The sequence below is a fragment of the Phalacrocorax aristotelis genome, chromosome Z (assembly GCF_949628215.1).
Source record: "Phalacrocorax aristotelis chromosome Z, bGulAri2.1, whole genome shotgun sequence".
NCBI classification, from domain to species: domain Eukaryota; kingdom Metazoa; phylum Chordata; class Aves; order Suliformes; family Phalacrocoracidae; genus Phalacrocorax; species Phalacrocorax aristotelis.
The window spans coordinates 43,742,693-43,759,100 of record NC_134311.1 but is presented as its reverse complement, the minus strand read 5'-3'; the positions used below and the strand labels follow the sequence as shown (position 1 = coordinate 43,759,100).

Below are 16,408 nucleotides of genomic sequence, written 5' to 3'. Positions count from 1 at the left end.
CATTGGAAAGAAAAAAATACTCAAGCTGTTCTCATTTGAGGTAAGTATTTAAGACAATGATTTCAGTTCCGGATACGATTTCTGTGAGGTTAGAGAGCACCATTTAAAAGCACAATATAGCAATTAGCAAACACATTGGTATAAAAATTATGTAAAGGCTAAGACACTGGGGCATGGCAGAAGAATGTTATTTTAGAAAGGGATGATTGCCCCGGAGAAGAAATCCAAAATAAACTTAACTTGCTGAATAGAAGTAAGCTTACAATTACTTCACTTTCTTCTTAGAAATCTAGGTACTTAAAGGTGAAACTTAGGCAACCAGCAACAAACAGCCAAGTTAATCCATTTGAAGGTTTATGATACGGCGTATTTCTGTCATGTAGTATGTGATACCTCTTTAAAACACAGCTTGGAAGCAATATTAATTGTAACAGAGCCCTGCCTAGCTGACACTAGCATCTCAATAATTTTACATGGGACTTCTGCATGCTGTTGACTGCCTGCTGCTTTCAGTGGGGAGTGGTCAAAGTGATACCCTGCAGACGAGATCCATCTCATAGGTGAACCCATATGGTTGCTTGCCTCTTGTGCCATGGCCTTGCCATCAGGCTGTGCCTGATGGGGGGCCCTTGCCCACACCCTGCAATCAGTAGGACAGCCTGTGAAACATAACAGCCAAATGTTTCAGACTCCCCTGCAGAGCAGTCAGCAATTGTATTTTAAAGACACAGTGTCATGTGAACATGGACGTGCCTTCAGCTGCCCCCCAGCCTTTGGAAGACTGGCCTGGGACAACACTATTCTCCTTGAATCAGCCCATCTGGCATTGCTTTAAGTCTTCAACATATTCCACTCTGAGAGCATGTGTACTTGGCTGACACTCCATTGCCTTCAGGTTTTCCTCTTGCCTGCAGCCATGGGTCACTAAAGGACAGCCTTACTTCTTCCTGTGTCAAGCAGAGTGCTCCCTGTACATTCATTGCTGTTTAACTCTTAATTTTTAGGTAAATAGTTTTAGGTTAGTGCAAAGAGGTCATGTGAATGAGGTTCTTTTTTTTTGTCTTGAGCAGGAAATTTTTTGTTTGTCTGCTTTCCTCTAAAGCTTCAAGCATTTGCTTTAACATGTCTTTGAGTGTGGATAGTAACACAAACCTCCATCCTCCCAGTTCTTTTATATAGTTCCTGTGAGAAAGATACATGGTATCTGGTATGAAAAAGAGGTAGGAAAGAAAAGAACAGATTTTGAAAATTATTTTAAAATGAGGATTTGAAAGCTCTGGGGTCACATCTAAAGAACATCTCACTGAAGAATCTGTATGCCTGTCATTTGACCCAGGCCAGGGAGCTGACAAGTCTGACTTCACATCTTCTAGGAGTACTCTGAAACATGACACATTTGAAAATCTGTTAACCAGTCTGAGGGATGCAAGGAATGACAGAGCAAACTGAAGAAAGGCAGCGTTCCCTGACACGATTCTACAAAACCCTTAAGACTCTTAGAAGCAGGGATTATGTTAATGCATAAGAAAGGCTCCTCAGAAACTCAGAAATAAGGTGTTACTTTTTAGCTACACATATCATCTGAGGAGTCATGTAATACTGAGCTAAGAACAGCAACTGAAGTGGTTATTGTTCAATCCTGCATATTCCTTGTGCTTGTCTCTATGATTGTTACCCTACAAAAGTACATTGTGCTTCTCCATCACTGGGAAGGGTTTCTTTCAAGAGATGGAGACTATTACATTGTAAGGCTGCTGAACGCAGTCCTACTCTGAGTCCTTTTAGGCCTTCTTCACACCTTTTCCTACCTCTGTTAAGAAAATTGAGTAACAGAGACCAATGACACCATCTGAAATGTTGTTCTCAATTCCGGACAGCAATGTCCTCCCTTAGGAAGCAGTATGTTGGTTTCCATGGGACTATCACTAGAAGTGCAGAAAGTATTCATGATTGTAATGAGACTAAACTGTATTCTTTGGGTCTGCACTGAGGTATTTACAGAATGCATTTCAGGAGAACTGATGGTTGGATATTTATGACTATGACTATCAAGCTGACAAAACCTACCCCACTACATTCCTGGCAACTTACAGACTCTAATAAAAACTTCTAAAGAGCTGATTTTTCTCATAGAATAAATTCTGCAGACAGTCCTGTTGACTTTGTCTAATTCTCCATGCAAATACAATGTCTGAACTATCTTGAAGGATTTTGAGCCACATTCAGGTATCAGTAACTACTTGTTGCAACTGGTGAATAATCCGATGAAAAAAACACCGTAAGAACACATGTTATCCTGTTTGTGTATAATTCAAGACTGTCTTCATACTTGACTCCTGTTGAAACCCTTCTGTCATGCAAACCAGTAGCTGATGGATGTTTATGTGCCTGCCTAGGTTCTGTCATCCTTAGCTTTAATTAAAAAAATCAGTTTATTTGTGATGAGGGAAGTCATGTTCTCCTCCTTTGAAAAGTATTTGTTGGCAGATCAGTGTCTAATATCAGTGTGCAGTGGGAGCAGGAGGGAAGATTTGCTACAATCAGGCCTGGAATCATTTTTGCATATTTGCATGCTGTGAAATAAGCAATAAATCATGGCTTAAGCTTACTCGAGGAGGTTGCCTCTACACCTTGTAAGTTAAAGGTGAAGACCAAGGTCCTTACCTTGCAGTCCAGAGTCTGCACAGTAAAAAAAGATTTCAGTTTTGTGCTATGAAGAAAAATAATCTTCCACAGTGTTTTTCCATAGCATGCTAAAGCAGTAGCTAAAACAGTCATCATCTGATGAGCGTGTGTTTAATGTATCTGCTGCCAGCCTTTAGTGCTGGACTAATTTATGAGACTTCTTCATTTATGTTGGAAGATAAAGGTAAATAAGCCTAATGGCAGGCTGATTTGTTGGTAATGATATGGGATGGGAGAGAAATCTAGAAGCAGCCTTCACCACTTTTATTCCTTGCCCTTCTCCTTGCTGCTTCATCAGTTCTTGAAGATCTGCTAGGGCACTAAGGCAAAGGTGAAAGTTTGTAGATAGTCTTACAAAACTCGGTGTCTTCAGTGTGTTTGGAGATGATGAAAAAATGAAACTGGGAGTCCCCTCTACAGTTTTGGCTTTTTCATTCCAAAATCCTGACACTCCTTTAGTAGATCCTGCCTGATAAAATGTGGTCAATGGAAAACAAAATGTAATATACTTGCTGAATAGCAGGTATGATCTGACAGAACATAGTGAACAGAGTGTTCGCTCCCCTCATCCAGAGGGTATCTGGACACTTATGCCTTCACAAGCACCCCATGGAAACAACAGAAACAAAGCCATTCTTCTTTTGGTAGAAGTTTTGTTAAGCCTATTATCCTCCTTTTTGTAGTGGAAGATGTTTGGACTTCGAAAACAGTGGAAGGCTATGCATGGATTAATGCAGTCATACTTTGACATGTCTGCATTTCACTTACTTAGGAGATGAAGAGCAGGAGTTGTGAAGCTTTGCTCCTAATGGGCATCCAAGAATTGAGCTGGTTCCACTGCTGTTGAAATAACAGCTTAAACACCGGGAATATAGAATTTATGAAAAAAGAAGCATAAAGGATGGACAAGCAAGACAGCGCTGACCTTAAGGTAAGCCTGTAGAAATAGGATTGATATTCTGCAGTAGGACTGCAAGAGAAAACATCTCAACAGTTCTGATTTCTGGAGATAACAGGATAAAGAGTACATGATAGTTATTTGGACTTTGAACTACTAAAAAAATGTCTGTTAAAAAATACACCATATGCATTTTCGTATCAGTAAAGTGCTGGGGATTGGGTGTGAGAATTTGCAGCATGAGAATTAGTTTGTGTGGCTCTGCTGAAGAGATTTTTAGGTCTTTGTATTAGGTTACAAATGATAAGTCTTGATTCCAGGGAAGACTGAGAATTTCTCATGTCTGAAAGAAGATGCACAACTTGGAAAAAAATGACAGAAATTTGCAGTCAGAGGAATATGTACACCTAACCATGCCCCAGACAAAGTCCAGAGCATCTGCATGTGCTCAGATACGTGTTTCAGGTTTCTTACAGGGTTCACATTTGGATGAAGAGTGGGCCTGGTAACAATGACTGATATGTCCTATTAAAAGAACATTTATTTCATTTCTAAGCATTGGTGAAACTAGCAGGTTGAGCTGTAAGTTTCTATGCTGACTCAGGAGTATTTGAGAAAATTTAATTGAAAATAATATCTTAAAAAGTCGTAGCTTGGAAAAGAATGAACATACTGTTTGTCACCTGTTAAAATTTCTAGCAGTGCATTCTGTTATTGGAAGCTGTAATGTTTTTTTAAGGCCTACTGTGTAAGAAGTCTAAAGACAAAATAGAAGCAGTGTAAGAAGCAGAAACTTTTGTTTGGCAGGGGGCTGGAAGCAGTTTTCTTATCCTCCTTGTCTTTGAAGGAATAGTTTATGTGAAATCACTGCTAAGTTTAACAGCTAATGTTTCAAAAGGCCCTGAGGCAGGCCCCAGGGCTGATCAGGCTTTTCTCCTCTGATTTTGGAGTCTGGAGTCTGCTGACCTGGGTGCTTGACCCTACAGTGGGACTATCTTCTACATGGTGCTCTTGGTGACTCTCCTCCCATCCAGGCTCCTGCGCTGAGACAGTGTGCTCCGAAATCAGGGCTCTCCTTTAGGGGAGGAGGAGGGAGAGCTGGGAACTGTGGAGGAAGATGAGACTTGGTCAGGAAAATTAGAAATGGAGAGACCTGAAAACGGGAGAAGCATCTAGAGGGAGTGAGTGGGTAGGAAATACAGATAAAATCCAGAGGCAGATGGACAGAGCTCACAGTCAATACAGTGTCACAACCGGAACCAACAAAATAAAAGCAACATTAAAGCAAAAAGTAGATGAGAAGGCAGGGCAGAGAAACCAAAGAACTATAGGCTGGGATTGATTATAGGAAGAGTGTAAGTTTGAGACAAAAGAAAATGGAGATTGAAAGACAAGTGAGGCTTGAGAGACAAGTGCCCACTGGGGGTGTGGGGAGAGGGCGCTGAGCCCGGCTTTCGGCGCTCCCCTGGGGAACGGCTGTCCCACGCCGCGGAGACGCCCTCGGGGCAGCGGGCACCTCCCTATACTGGGGGGAAGACCGGCCGAGAAAATAAATGAGAAGCCGGGGGTAAAGGACGGCGCCTCAGCCGGCAGCCGCCGCTCCCCGCCGAGGCGCCGCCCGCCCGCCCCGCCATCACCGCCGCTGCGGGACAAGGATCGCCGGCGCCGTCGGGGATGGCGGCGCGGCGGGACCTGCTCTTCCCGGAGCTGGGCTCCGATTGCCGCGGCGGTCGGGAGCGGCGGGGGGGCGGCTGGCGGCACCCGCCCGGTGAGCGCTGCGATGCGTCGGAGGGCCGCCCACCTCCGGCACCCCCGCGGCCGGCCCGCCGCGGCGGCCGCCACCCCGCCGCCCGGCAGGTGAGGGCAGGGAGAGCAGGGGGAGGGCAGCGGAGGCGGGTGGCGGAGCGGTATGGCGCTGGTCCTCGCCCAGGGACCGGCTCCTCTGCCGGAGGAGCTGAAGTCGTCGGGACTGATCCTCTTGGCCCGAGTCCGGGCCAAAGTCTCCCTCGGCCTGAGCGCGAGGGAGGCGCCTCCGAAGGGAGCGGGCGATGGGGCGGCCGGCTCACAGGGGCACGGCGTCCGGATAGCTCTTCATTTCCCCGTGGTTGCGTTCCCCGTGTCATGAGTGGCATTTGCGCACATCTGTAAACTCCATTGGACTTCATCTGAAAGTCCGGGTGGCCTGGGGAGAAAGCAGGTCTGTCGGACTGATGGCAAAGAGAAAACCCCAGGCCGCAGGGGGCGGTTTTTCCGATGATTTAATGTTCTGGTGCCGGTGCTGATTAACCCCCTGTGCTTCTGCAGATGTGGACTTGAATGATTTTATGCATGCAGACCTGCTCCTATTCCAGTAGCCATGAAAGGCTTCCAGCAAAGAGGGTTGCCCACGTTAAGAGCAGGACATCGACTGGTGATTTTGTTGTAGTGCCATTTGAATGCCATGAGGTTTAGAATGGTTGTACATAACATGTGAGAAAAATGCCCATAGGTCTAGTAAATTTTCACTTCTTTTTGCCATGAGGCTCACTGAAACCTTACACACACACACCCCCGCCTTAAATGTAAAGACGAAACATGTGAGATTCAGATGTTGGGGTTTTAAGAACAGAGCTCAGATACTATAAGTAAAATTGTGAGACTGGATGGTGTTTCACAGAGATCATGATGTGGCAATGTATCCAATGTATCCATTACTGATATATTTGCTGATACAAGAAATAAGTTTGCAGTAGAATATTCTTTGTCAGTATTCCTGTTTGTGAATATGACTTTCAAAATGCATAGTATCTGTTTGTACGCTGAGAAAAAACGAGCTAGCGTTTTAAGTTGTAAATACCTGAATTTAAACCACAAACTCCTTTTCTTGGTACCAAAGCAGAGTGGCCAGTTTTTAGAGATTTGGTGTATTTTGGACCTCCCAGGGAAATTGCAGTGTTTGTTATCTATAAGAGTAAGCTTGTAGTGGTATGAGGCTAAAATGAGTTTAAGGAAACATCATAGTTTTTTAACGAAAAAATATGCTCTGAAGCTGTGAAATCTGTTTGGAGACTTTTCTTTGAGAAGTTTATTTTATACCATCACAACCTTATTCAAAGTAGTAACAGGCTGACATAGTATTATTAAAAACCATGATAAGTAGCAAATAGGTTAAGGATAAGTTTCCTTAATCATTTTGTGGCTTGATAAGGGAGAAATTCTGAAGCTTTCTTGGCTGTTACAAGGTAAGGGGGACAGAAATTACCTAATAATGGATGTGCTGAAGTATATCGTCCCTGGAAATAACTAGTATCAGGAAGAAAACCTAAGAATCATACAGAAGCGTACCAGAGAAGGGTATGTGTCACTGAGCTCCACCTTCACTTTTTCTTCTTTTTTAAAAAAGCATTGTAGGGACAGGGAGAAGACAAGATAATTGTTACCTTTTTCTTCTTTCCCCCCATTTGTGACCACGTAAGTGGAAAGCAAAAAGTCACGTAGCCAATCTGTAGGCTGAGGTGGCCATGATTTAGCAAGTTTTGATCTTCCGTTGGTGTTTTCAGACTAGCTCTATCAATCATTGTGTAAAGCTTACCTGATTCTTGTAATATGTAAACATATTTCTGTGTAATATGCATACTAGGAGAACCTTTGTGATCCACTCTGTGTGCCTTGAATTACCAGTTCTTTTGCTTTATGTTCTCATCTCTAACATTTTACCTCAGTTTTTGAGAGCTGATTGTTCCTTCTCCTACCAGTCCTGAAAGAAAAGACTCCCCTTTGAGGGGCTATAGCTCTAAGTGAAGTGCTTAAGCCTCAAGAAAGGCAGGATTTATTAAGCACTTGTCTTCATCCTTTCCTTGAGGCTAGCGTTGCTTTGCCTCTCTGCTGTAGTGCAGTTGCTGGTACGCACTGTTCTGAGTTGTCCAGTTCCCTCTGTCCATGGTACAGGAACAGAGGGAGGCATTTAAAAAGAGTTTCTGGGATTTCTTGCTCTGGTTTTACCGGGACAGAAACTGGGTGCTGTCGTGCTGCCTGTTGGTAAAGGCAAGACAGAAGGGTTTTTTAAAACCCACTGATGATGTGACATTTCACTGTCACTGTTTCCAAATCAAACGACCTTGGGTTGCTAATGGAATGAATGCTTCTGTTTTTCTTAATTATTAAGTCTCAGTGATGAGAATTGAGTTCAGCCCTCTTCAGTGTTGTCAGTCATGATGAAACCCTGCACAGGAACTGTGATAGGGCAGACACTTGCCTCCCAGCCTTCAGTGGTTTCAGGTGTAATAACCTGGAACTTGGTAAACAGCAGTGGCTGCACCTTGGTGCCAGCCCCACAGTGTCAAACACTAACTTTTTTTCATTATAAAAGTGGTTTCCTAGCTGCCACATAGTGCTAGGGATTGCACAGAGGTGATGAGGGACTCGGTTACACCTATAAAGGTTTGGTAGCCTGTTGTGACTGTAGTGTCAGGTGGGTTAGGCTGCATTGCTGAAGTTGGACTGTGGATATAGACTTTTTACCAGCCTGGCTGGGGTGGGGTGATCCCAGGTTTGATCACAGCCCTACTGCTATAAACTACTGCATTTGTTTATATTTTATTGGTGGAATTTAATCCCCAAAGAGGGGTAGAGGAGCTTCTGCTAGTACATCCCAAGTATTTATGAAATATATTCGTCCCCCCGCTCACCAGCATTTTGGAAAGTCAAATGATGGTGCTGTGCAACCTCAGCCCTCTCTGAGCTTGCCCTGCTCCTTGCAGTGCCCTCCTTGCTCTGGCTGTGTCCCTTCCCTCACCCCTCATGCCAGCGCAGCTCACAAGACTGTCCGAACACAGATGCAGCTGGGCAGCTCAGTGAGAAGGGAGCGCTCCCAGGAGGCTGAGTGGACTTTGAGGCTGCCACCTGGGGGAGAGAAGTTGGTAGTGGGGTGAAGCAGAGACTTTTTAGGTTGCAGCAGGGTGTGCCTGGGGATGCAGCCTGGTGTGGTGGGAGCCAGGAGTCGCAGCCTGTCTCGGTGCTGGGAGGGCAATGGCTACAGCTGCTGCTAGTCCTGCCCAGCCCAGCACACACAGCAATCATAGCTACTCCTTGCTGCTAAGCCCCAGGGAAGCCCAAGTCTTTGCAGGTTTCTGTGGCTGCTGTTGCAGCCTCCAGTGCAACAAACCAGGTGATAGGGCTGGCATCACAGAATGTGTCTTGGTGCATGGGGCCAAAGGCATGGAAAGCCCTGGTGGAAAGCCCGAGGGTGTGTTCAGATGGACTCTGTGGCAAAGGGGCAGGAGGACATGTCCATCCCTGCAGACTCCGGTGGCTGCTCGCAGGCTCTTCCTCCAGCTGGGTCGAGGCAACTGTTTGTCTGCAGTATTCGGTGGGCTAACTGTGCCTTACATTTGAAAGCAAGCAGCACCCCAGAGGAAAGCTTTTTTTTTTTTTCTTCAAGGTGGTGGGGTGGGCAGAGCCAAGAACAGTGAGCTGACATAGGTGGGACCACGCCTTCCGCTTCCTCAGAAATTATCTGAGCTGTGCTCCCTCTCTCTTTGGAAAATGGCATTTCAGTCCTATAAGAGTCTGCCTGTTCTTGAAGTGTGTGTGAGAGCTGCTGTATACAGTTGTCAGGCCCATGAATATTTTATTACTGTGTGAGATAAGCAATACAGCAAAAGGAGCAATGCTGACAGGAGTGAGAGTCAACAGTCATGGGGGTCCAGAGGTGAGCTTTGTGGGTTGCTCACATCCTTTAAACTTCATAGTATTGCAGTTTAATATAAATGGCTATCAAGCTGTGACTAACTGGGGCCCTTCATGCTTCCTCTAGCTGAATTTTGCAAACTGTATTTGTTTTCCACTTTAGATATTTTAGATATGTCCTGTCTTCAGAAAGTCACGTATCTAGTCAATATTAATCCCTGTGTTATGAAACTATAAAACAAACAAAAGAAAGCTCTGAAAAATTACCAGCAGGTAATTTTCTTCTCTTCCTCCTCCTGCTCTAAACTGGGAAGAGCTTCGTGCTGTATAATTTTGAATCCTTTGATGAAGGAATGCATTTGTAACAGTAGTGGGGTGTTGATCTCAGTGATCACGCAGTACCAGGTAGGTGAGACCCAATTTCAAAGATAGCAAGTTGATTAGCTCTCTGCTAACATCAAGTGCTGAACAAAGAAGCAGGACTGGCTTCCGCTGATCCTATAGTGGAAATCTGAGCAAAACTTGAAGCTTTGTATTGACCCTCTGAGTAGTACACCTGAAGCATAATTTTCTTATGGCTGTCTGGATTTTAACTTCTTTAAAATTACTTGCAACAAGGTAATTTCAAAGGGGACATGTAACTTGCCTTGCTTGGGATTTTCTGATTATATTGCCTTAGCTTTTATTAGACCAAATGCTTGATTTTCTTTGGGATATGCATGGTACTACAGACTTCCAAAATATTGTCAGTGAGAGAGGCAGGAGTGTTCATTAAGGAAACCCTGCAACTTTTGTCTCCAAAAGAGAGACAGTAAAAAAATATAGTAAAACCATTACTATATTTAAGGATGTATAATAGTTTGCAAATATAGTTTGGATTAATTTGCCATTTCCTGCTGTATTACTGGTACCTGCTCTTGTTTGCCAAAAGTTTTATGTGTCTCTTATAATTTATTCTCCAAGTTGGACTGTTTTCCACGAATTAAAATCTTCAGGAGACGTCTCTCTGTATCTTTATGTATGACTAGGTTGTTAAACAATCCACATTTTATGCTGATCATTGATTTGGTAAGAGGAGATGATATACAGTACTGTAATGTATTCTAATGCTGGCAATGCAAGACAAATGGCAGCTTTTTAGCAAGGGAGCTGCCGTCAGCTTTAGGCACAGGTTTTTCATTGCCTGTATGGGCCACTGTTACAAAATAGCCAGATCCAAACTTCCTCAACAATTGTGGTGTTTCTAGAGCAGTGGGTGTTGGAGTGGCCTGGTTTAGGTGGAGATTTTTGTCATTTCCAGCTGGGGAGTGGACCAGAAAACCTGTTTTTAAATAATTTGCAGATACCTAATGCCACTAGGATTTTTAGCAATGCTTTTGTGGCCTGTTTCAAGGGTAGGGCTGAGTAAAATAAACAATGATACGAGATTTCTTGGGTTAGCTCATTTGCAAAAGCCTGGGCTGTTGGCAGAAATGTTAAGGTGAAGGCCTCTGTGGCCTTCCCCCTCTAGTCCAGTGTCACTGGCTGTGCAGGGGGCCAGGAGACTCTGCTTGGACCCTCCAGCTGCAAACCAGGGGTCCCTCCATGAGCACCTGCACCCTGAGCTGGATGTGCTCTTGGGGCAATGCTGTTTGATGTGCTTCTCCAAAACATTACATGTTCGCTGTAGCAGAAAGGGTTAATTAATTAGTTAATAAACTTAAAAAATTAAAAGTAATAAATTAATTAAAGGCCTAGTCCTTCAGACTGGGCTAAGCTTTCTGTCAGTCGGCTAGCTCTGTGCTCCAGGGGTCAATCTGGAGGTTCTTTGACAAGGAGAGAATTTTGTGTTTAGTATTTCCTGCATTTTATTGTCATGACTCCACTGCTATTTGCATTCAGAAATATTCTTCCAGTTGTGTTGCTTGGTCTACTCTGAGATCAGAAGCAATGTGTTGGAAAGCCCATTACAGTCAAATGATTTTTCTTTTATTGGCCAAGTTTGGGATCAAAATATTGGAAACATTTTTATGAGCCTTTGGTGTACGGCCCCGATCCAGAAAAGCAGTTAGGCATACATACTTAGCTTTTAAGTGTAGTCGATTAAATGTGAGAGAAAATGCTGTAGCACAATGTTGGTTGAAGGCTGAATTTATGTGTTTCTGTGAAGGTGACATGCTCCATTTGTCCACTTTCTGTGCTAAGGAAATTAATCTCTTTTCAATGTGGCTGAAGATTTTTAACAGGTTCTGTTATCCCTCTGACTTAGGTCTGCTTTTACCCTGCTAGCACAGGTGACTTCTGTTAGTGTAGGTAGTGTGTCTGTGAGGATTTGTGAATATATTTACAGATTATGTGTTTGAATTAATTAGTAGGAAATAATCACAGAAATTCTGCTGTAACCTGAAATGATATATGTTATCTTTAAAAGGAGAAAATAGAGAAACTTTTCATTGCTATTGAATCTGCAGTCTGCCTGCGAAGGCAGTTTGGGATTAACTGATAGTTGTCCTGTAGTTTGGCATGGTGAACAACAGTGGAAGTATTCAAATGAAATTATGTGCACAACATTTTTGGAAGTATTTTTGAAATGCAGTGATGAAAACTTTCTTGCAAATTCAGTTACTTAAAAGGCAGTATTTCAAAAGATGTGCATAGTCCTGAAAACTTGGGCAAAGGAGTAGTAAGAAAGACTGGAAAAGCAAAAGATGCTAGTTAGTAACAGATGTACTGGGGTACTATAGTGATGGAGGTGTGGGGAACCACAGCGTGTCTGTGTTACAAAGCCAGGCTGTTGCCTTCTGACAGTGTAGCCTGAACACAAGGAAATTCCAGAAGACCTGAGAGTTTGTTGAAAACCTCACATTGGGTCAATATTTTATTGCACATGACCCTGGAGTTTTACAATGCACTTCTACCCTACATGGATCCAATGTGGTGTTCTTTGTTACAGTCAGTTGTTATATTGCTTGATACCATAAGCATGCATGTAATGGATGCTGAACCAGAAAGTTCCTGCCGTGAAAAGCTTATTGAAGACAGCCTAAGTTGGAAATCTCTTTAATTCTGGAAGTAATTTACCAGTTGCCATGGGATGCAGAAATACTGCTGAAGTCCTGTTTTCCACTTCAGAATTATGCATAAAATGATGATACCTGCAAGTCCACCTTAGCTTTTATAGCTCAGGAAGAATTTCTAGGGGTAAGAGTTCAAGAGATACCAATGTGCTTATAGACTGAGCTCTTGTGAAAGAGTCTTGAGTGTTAGCTTACAAGAACTCTGGCTGCATTTCAGCTATCTAATGTTCTTGAAAGTGACTTGCTCTACATGTAGTTAATTTTTAAAAGGGCTTAAGACACTTTAGGACACTGTGCTGAACACAGAAGCTGGATTCTTTCAGTGGCTGTAATAAGGGGAAATTCTTTCCCTCTCCTCGCTATGTATTTGAATAAGGGTTGGTCACACACTGCCCTACACTGACTTCTCACAGGTTACCTGAAAATGGTGTCTCCCTCCTTCCCAGGCACTGAAAATCAATTTTGGATCTCTTTGGTATTTCTAATTCTTGCCATCAGCAGTAAAGGTGCTTTACAGCTACTATATAAGCATACTGGAGTCCTGAGGCAAATCTATTAGCCCCAGGATTATCTTGCTATGTAACGAGTATTTGCTTTCATTTAATGATTTTGAGGGTAACAATTTCTTAACTGGAAAAGTGGTTATATGGTGCATAACTATACTTATTTTTTTGCTGAGATTCTGCCAAGCCTGCTCAGAAATGCAAAAATATTGGCTGTAATAGTTCAGATCTTTAGGAAAACAAATTCTTGAGAAGTGACATAGAGCACTGGTTGTATGTAGTGTGTTCACTACACACGCACAGTGTGTGCAAAGCTGGGGTATGGTGCTTGGCACTTTTCAGCTGTTGAAGTAGTGTTTTGGCTAAGACACAAGATATAAATCATTGTGCTCTGTTATCTGTGCAAATTTGTTGCAGTTTCAGAAAGCTACTTGTAACTTTATTGTTCTGGCTAGTTTCCAGCATGACTGTACTTCGCCTAAATGAACTAAACTGGCTAGTCATTATATGATTTCTCATTTTCTGCTTGTCTGGATTTACAATATGTGATTAAAGGCAGTTGCTGCTGTTTTGTCCAATACATGGTTATATTTCAATAATGGATGAATTTTTTCTGATACAGAGATGTGTGCCTTTTAATTTCCTTTTGTCGGGAATTGAACAGTGTCTGGAGCAGCTTGCTGTTTCATTAGAAAATGTGTTATTTTAGGGACATGGTTTAGTGGTGAACTGGCAGTGTTAGGTTTACAGTTGGACTCAGTGGTCTTAAAGGTCTTTTCCAACCGATATGTTTCTGTATGCATGTATTCTGTGTCTGTGCCTTTCACACCAAAGGGAACATAAGTGCAGCTAATGGTACTAAAAATTTGTTGTTTAGTATTGGAAGTGTAACCTATTTTTCCTGAGTTTGGTACTCAACCAATGAACAGTGCTTATTGTCTGGTCTTGAAGGGGTGAATGTTTCTTGCAGATCTTGGTTTAGTAAACCTAATTCAGGAGCAGGACGAATGCACATTAGCCTCCACTTACCAGTGTTTAATTTGTGCAGTGCATCTAAAGCCTTTGACTCTGGCAAGTCCTTTATGAGGGGGTGGGGTTGGCTGGGGCAGAAAAACGCAGCAGCAAAAGCTGAAGCATTCACCCATTTGCACTGGATGGGTAGGTGGTGAAAGCAGTGTGGGCACCAGTACAGCCAGTGATTGCAGGGCTATGTCACCCCATCCTCTGAGACAGGTGAGCCAAGAATTGTGTCCCTGCTCGGTGACTCTGGTGGGATGGTGACACAATCACTTGCCTCACTGATGGCACCCCCAGATTTTGGAGGACAGATTACCTCCAGACTTGGTTTTTAGATTCTTTCTGCCCTTGTTCCCCAATAGCAAGGGTTTGAAAGAAATTAGTGGGGTGGTTGTTTCCCTAAATTTTATGCTTTGATCTCTTTCTTTACTTCTGGAAACCTTAGTTTTTGAACATTACTTATGCTTAACTAAATCTGACCTGACGGTGTCCCTTTAATACCATATTATGCAAGGATCTTAGACATTAAAGATATTTGAGAAGTGATTAAAAGCAATTTTCTAAAAACTACTCATGTGCCTTAAATTTCAGAGCCAAACTCTTGCCACTCCATTGACTAAATCAGTCTAGAAATCTCCAAAGCCTCTTCTGTGGCAGGGAAGTATAAGCAGCAATCGTAATCCTCAGGCTGGCGAGAAACTAGAAAACTCCCAAACAAAGGTCTCAGGACTTTCTAGAAGGAAAACTGGAAGCAAAATTGCAATGTAAACATGGCTTCAGGTCTTCTGTGTATGAGAACAGAAATTTGCCAGTCAGAAGCAAATGTAGGTCTACTTTTGTCTCCCTGGGGGTTTGGTGATAGAAAGGATATGGGTTGATGCTGGCTGAGGTATATATTTCTCACTGTAGTGATGGGAGGAATTTTAATTTGATGTTGAAATTTAATTAAATGATGACAGTTTTGAAATGTTAGCCAGAGTTTTATGAAAGGAGATATACACGTTACCGAGGTCTTTTACAAAGCTAGGAGCCAAGAGCGAAGTCTCAGAAGTCTCCTCTTTTCATTTTTAATTGCTCAGCCATGAACTTATGGATAGCTGTAAAAGGCATGAAGGTTTAAAACCTTTTTCCTGATTATACAATTAGCTTAGAAACCTAAGAAAGGCCTTAGCTTGAGAAATGAGTGTTACTGTTGCAGTGTAAATTTTACATACCAAGTGAAGATTTCACCTTATATAAAACTAAGAATAATGGCAAATGTTGCATCTCACAGTGTTTCAGTTCTGAAATTGGCGCTTCACAAGACGAAATGCAGTGATATAGCCTTCCATTTTATTTTTTTCTTATGATTGATTGGAATTTCAATATATATCTTTTTAAGTAGTACCATCTGTTCAGGAAATGCATTAAAGACAAAAAAAGGTGGACTTTGCAATCAATTTTTTTTGCTGTAGTCACATGTTTATCATTTGAACTGAAAATAAATGTTGAAGTACAGACTTCATCAGGATCATATATAGATGACACACTATCTAAGTACTGCTTTTTTAAATGTAAAAAAATACAGGAATCAAGGACGTGAAAGACCACAGCATAGGCAACACTCTGGTAAATGCTTTCTGTAAATAAGCAAAGATTAATGTTGAAATAGCTGTAGGGGAAGATGTTATGTTGCTTTGAAAGGCAGGGTGAAAACTCCTTATTGTATCAACTGCGCTTTGAAATGTTGTTTTCAGTCCTGTTTACTGAGAATCCTGAAGTGACGTTAACTGAGATGAGTGTTGACTATGGGAGTCTCTGTGCCACTAAGTGAGGTGCATCTTTGGTGCTTCAAGATTCAAAGGTCAAATAAATTTCATAGTGATCTTGTTCATCTGAAATAAATGGGAATTTTGTCAGTGACCTCTGTAGTAGCAAGGTTAGATCCGTGGCATGTGATGCAAAGCTATAGGGTTTTTTTTCCATTGGCTTTGTTGGACCTTGACCCTGAACCTTTGTGACGAGAGTGGCCTGATCAGCTGTAGTGTGTGTGATGGTCACTGTCCTTACTGCCTCAGCTGCAGAATTCAGGTGCTATTGAACCAAATTGAAAAAGGATACACTAAACATCCTGAATTTTAAGTGTTGATATTTTTGTCTTTACGCCAAACTTCCCTTCAAAATCTAAAAAAGAGAGATCTTTTTAGAACAAGGTATGTTTTTAAGGAGACAGCCTACATGTTCAGAAAGCTGATAGTAGAGAAGAAACTTTTTCATTTCCCATATTAGATGCTGTAACTTCAACTTACACAGTATATTGCCATCTCTGAGGACTGTAAGTTATATTTTGGTTTGAAATAACCACACCAAACAGCTGTTGTGTACCAGATGACCTCTCCCCCATTTGAAATTACTGATTTGTGTTTTATCTTGTATTGTGTAACTTTCTGATGAGGAACACTGAGCTTTGGGGGTAAAAATGTCTTTGACACCCCTTTTCAAGTGTAATCACATATGGATTAGCTGAGTGCTAGTGCCTTGCTCAGCCGGCAGCATGTTTTGCTGTTGGTGCCTAGGCTGATGCAATGCTTCCCTGTTACACT

General features: G+C 42.5%; 1 protein-coding gene across 2 annotated transcripts in view; it reads left to right on the top strand.

Moving 5' to 3' along the window:
• Positions 1-5,149: 5,149 nt before the first annotated feature.
• Positions 5,150-16,408, top strand: part of TRPM6 (transient receptor potential cation channel subfamily M member 6) — a 96,514-nt gene continuing 85,255 nt past the window's right edge. The window contains exon 1 of one of the 2 annotated variants that reach the window (XM_075078126.1): positions 5,150-5,440. In XM_075078126.1, coding sequence (XP_074934227.1) covers positions 5,258-5,440 — 183 coding nt within the window. In that variant the 5' untranslated portion in view covers positions 5,150-5,257. The remainder of the gene's footprint in view (positions 5,441-16,408) is intronic. The other variant, XM_075078127.1, reaches the window with a different exon arrangement.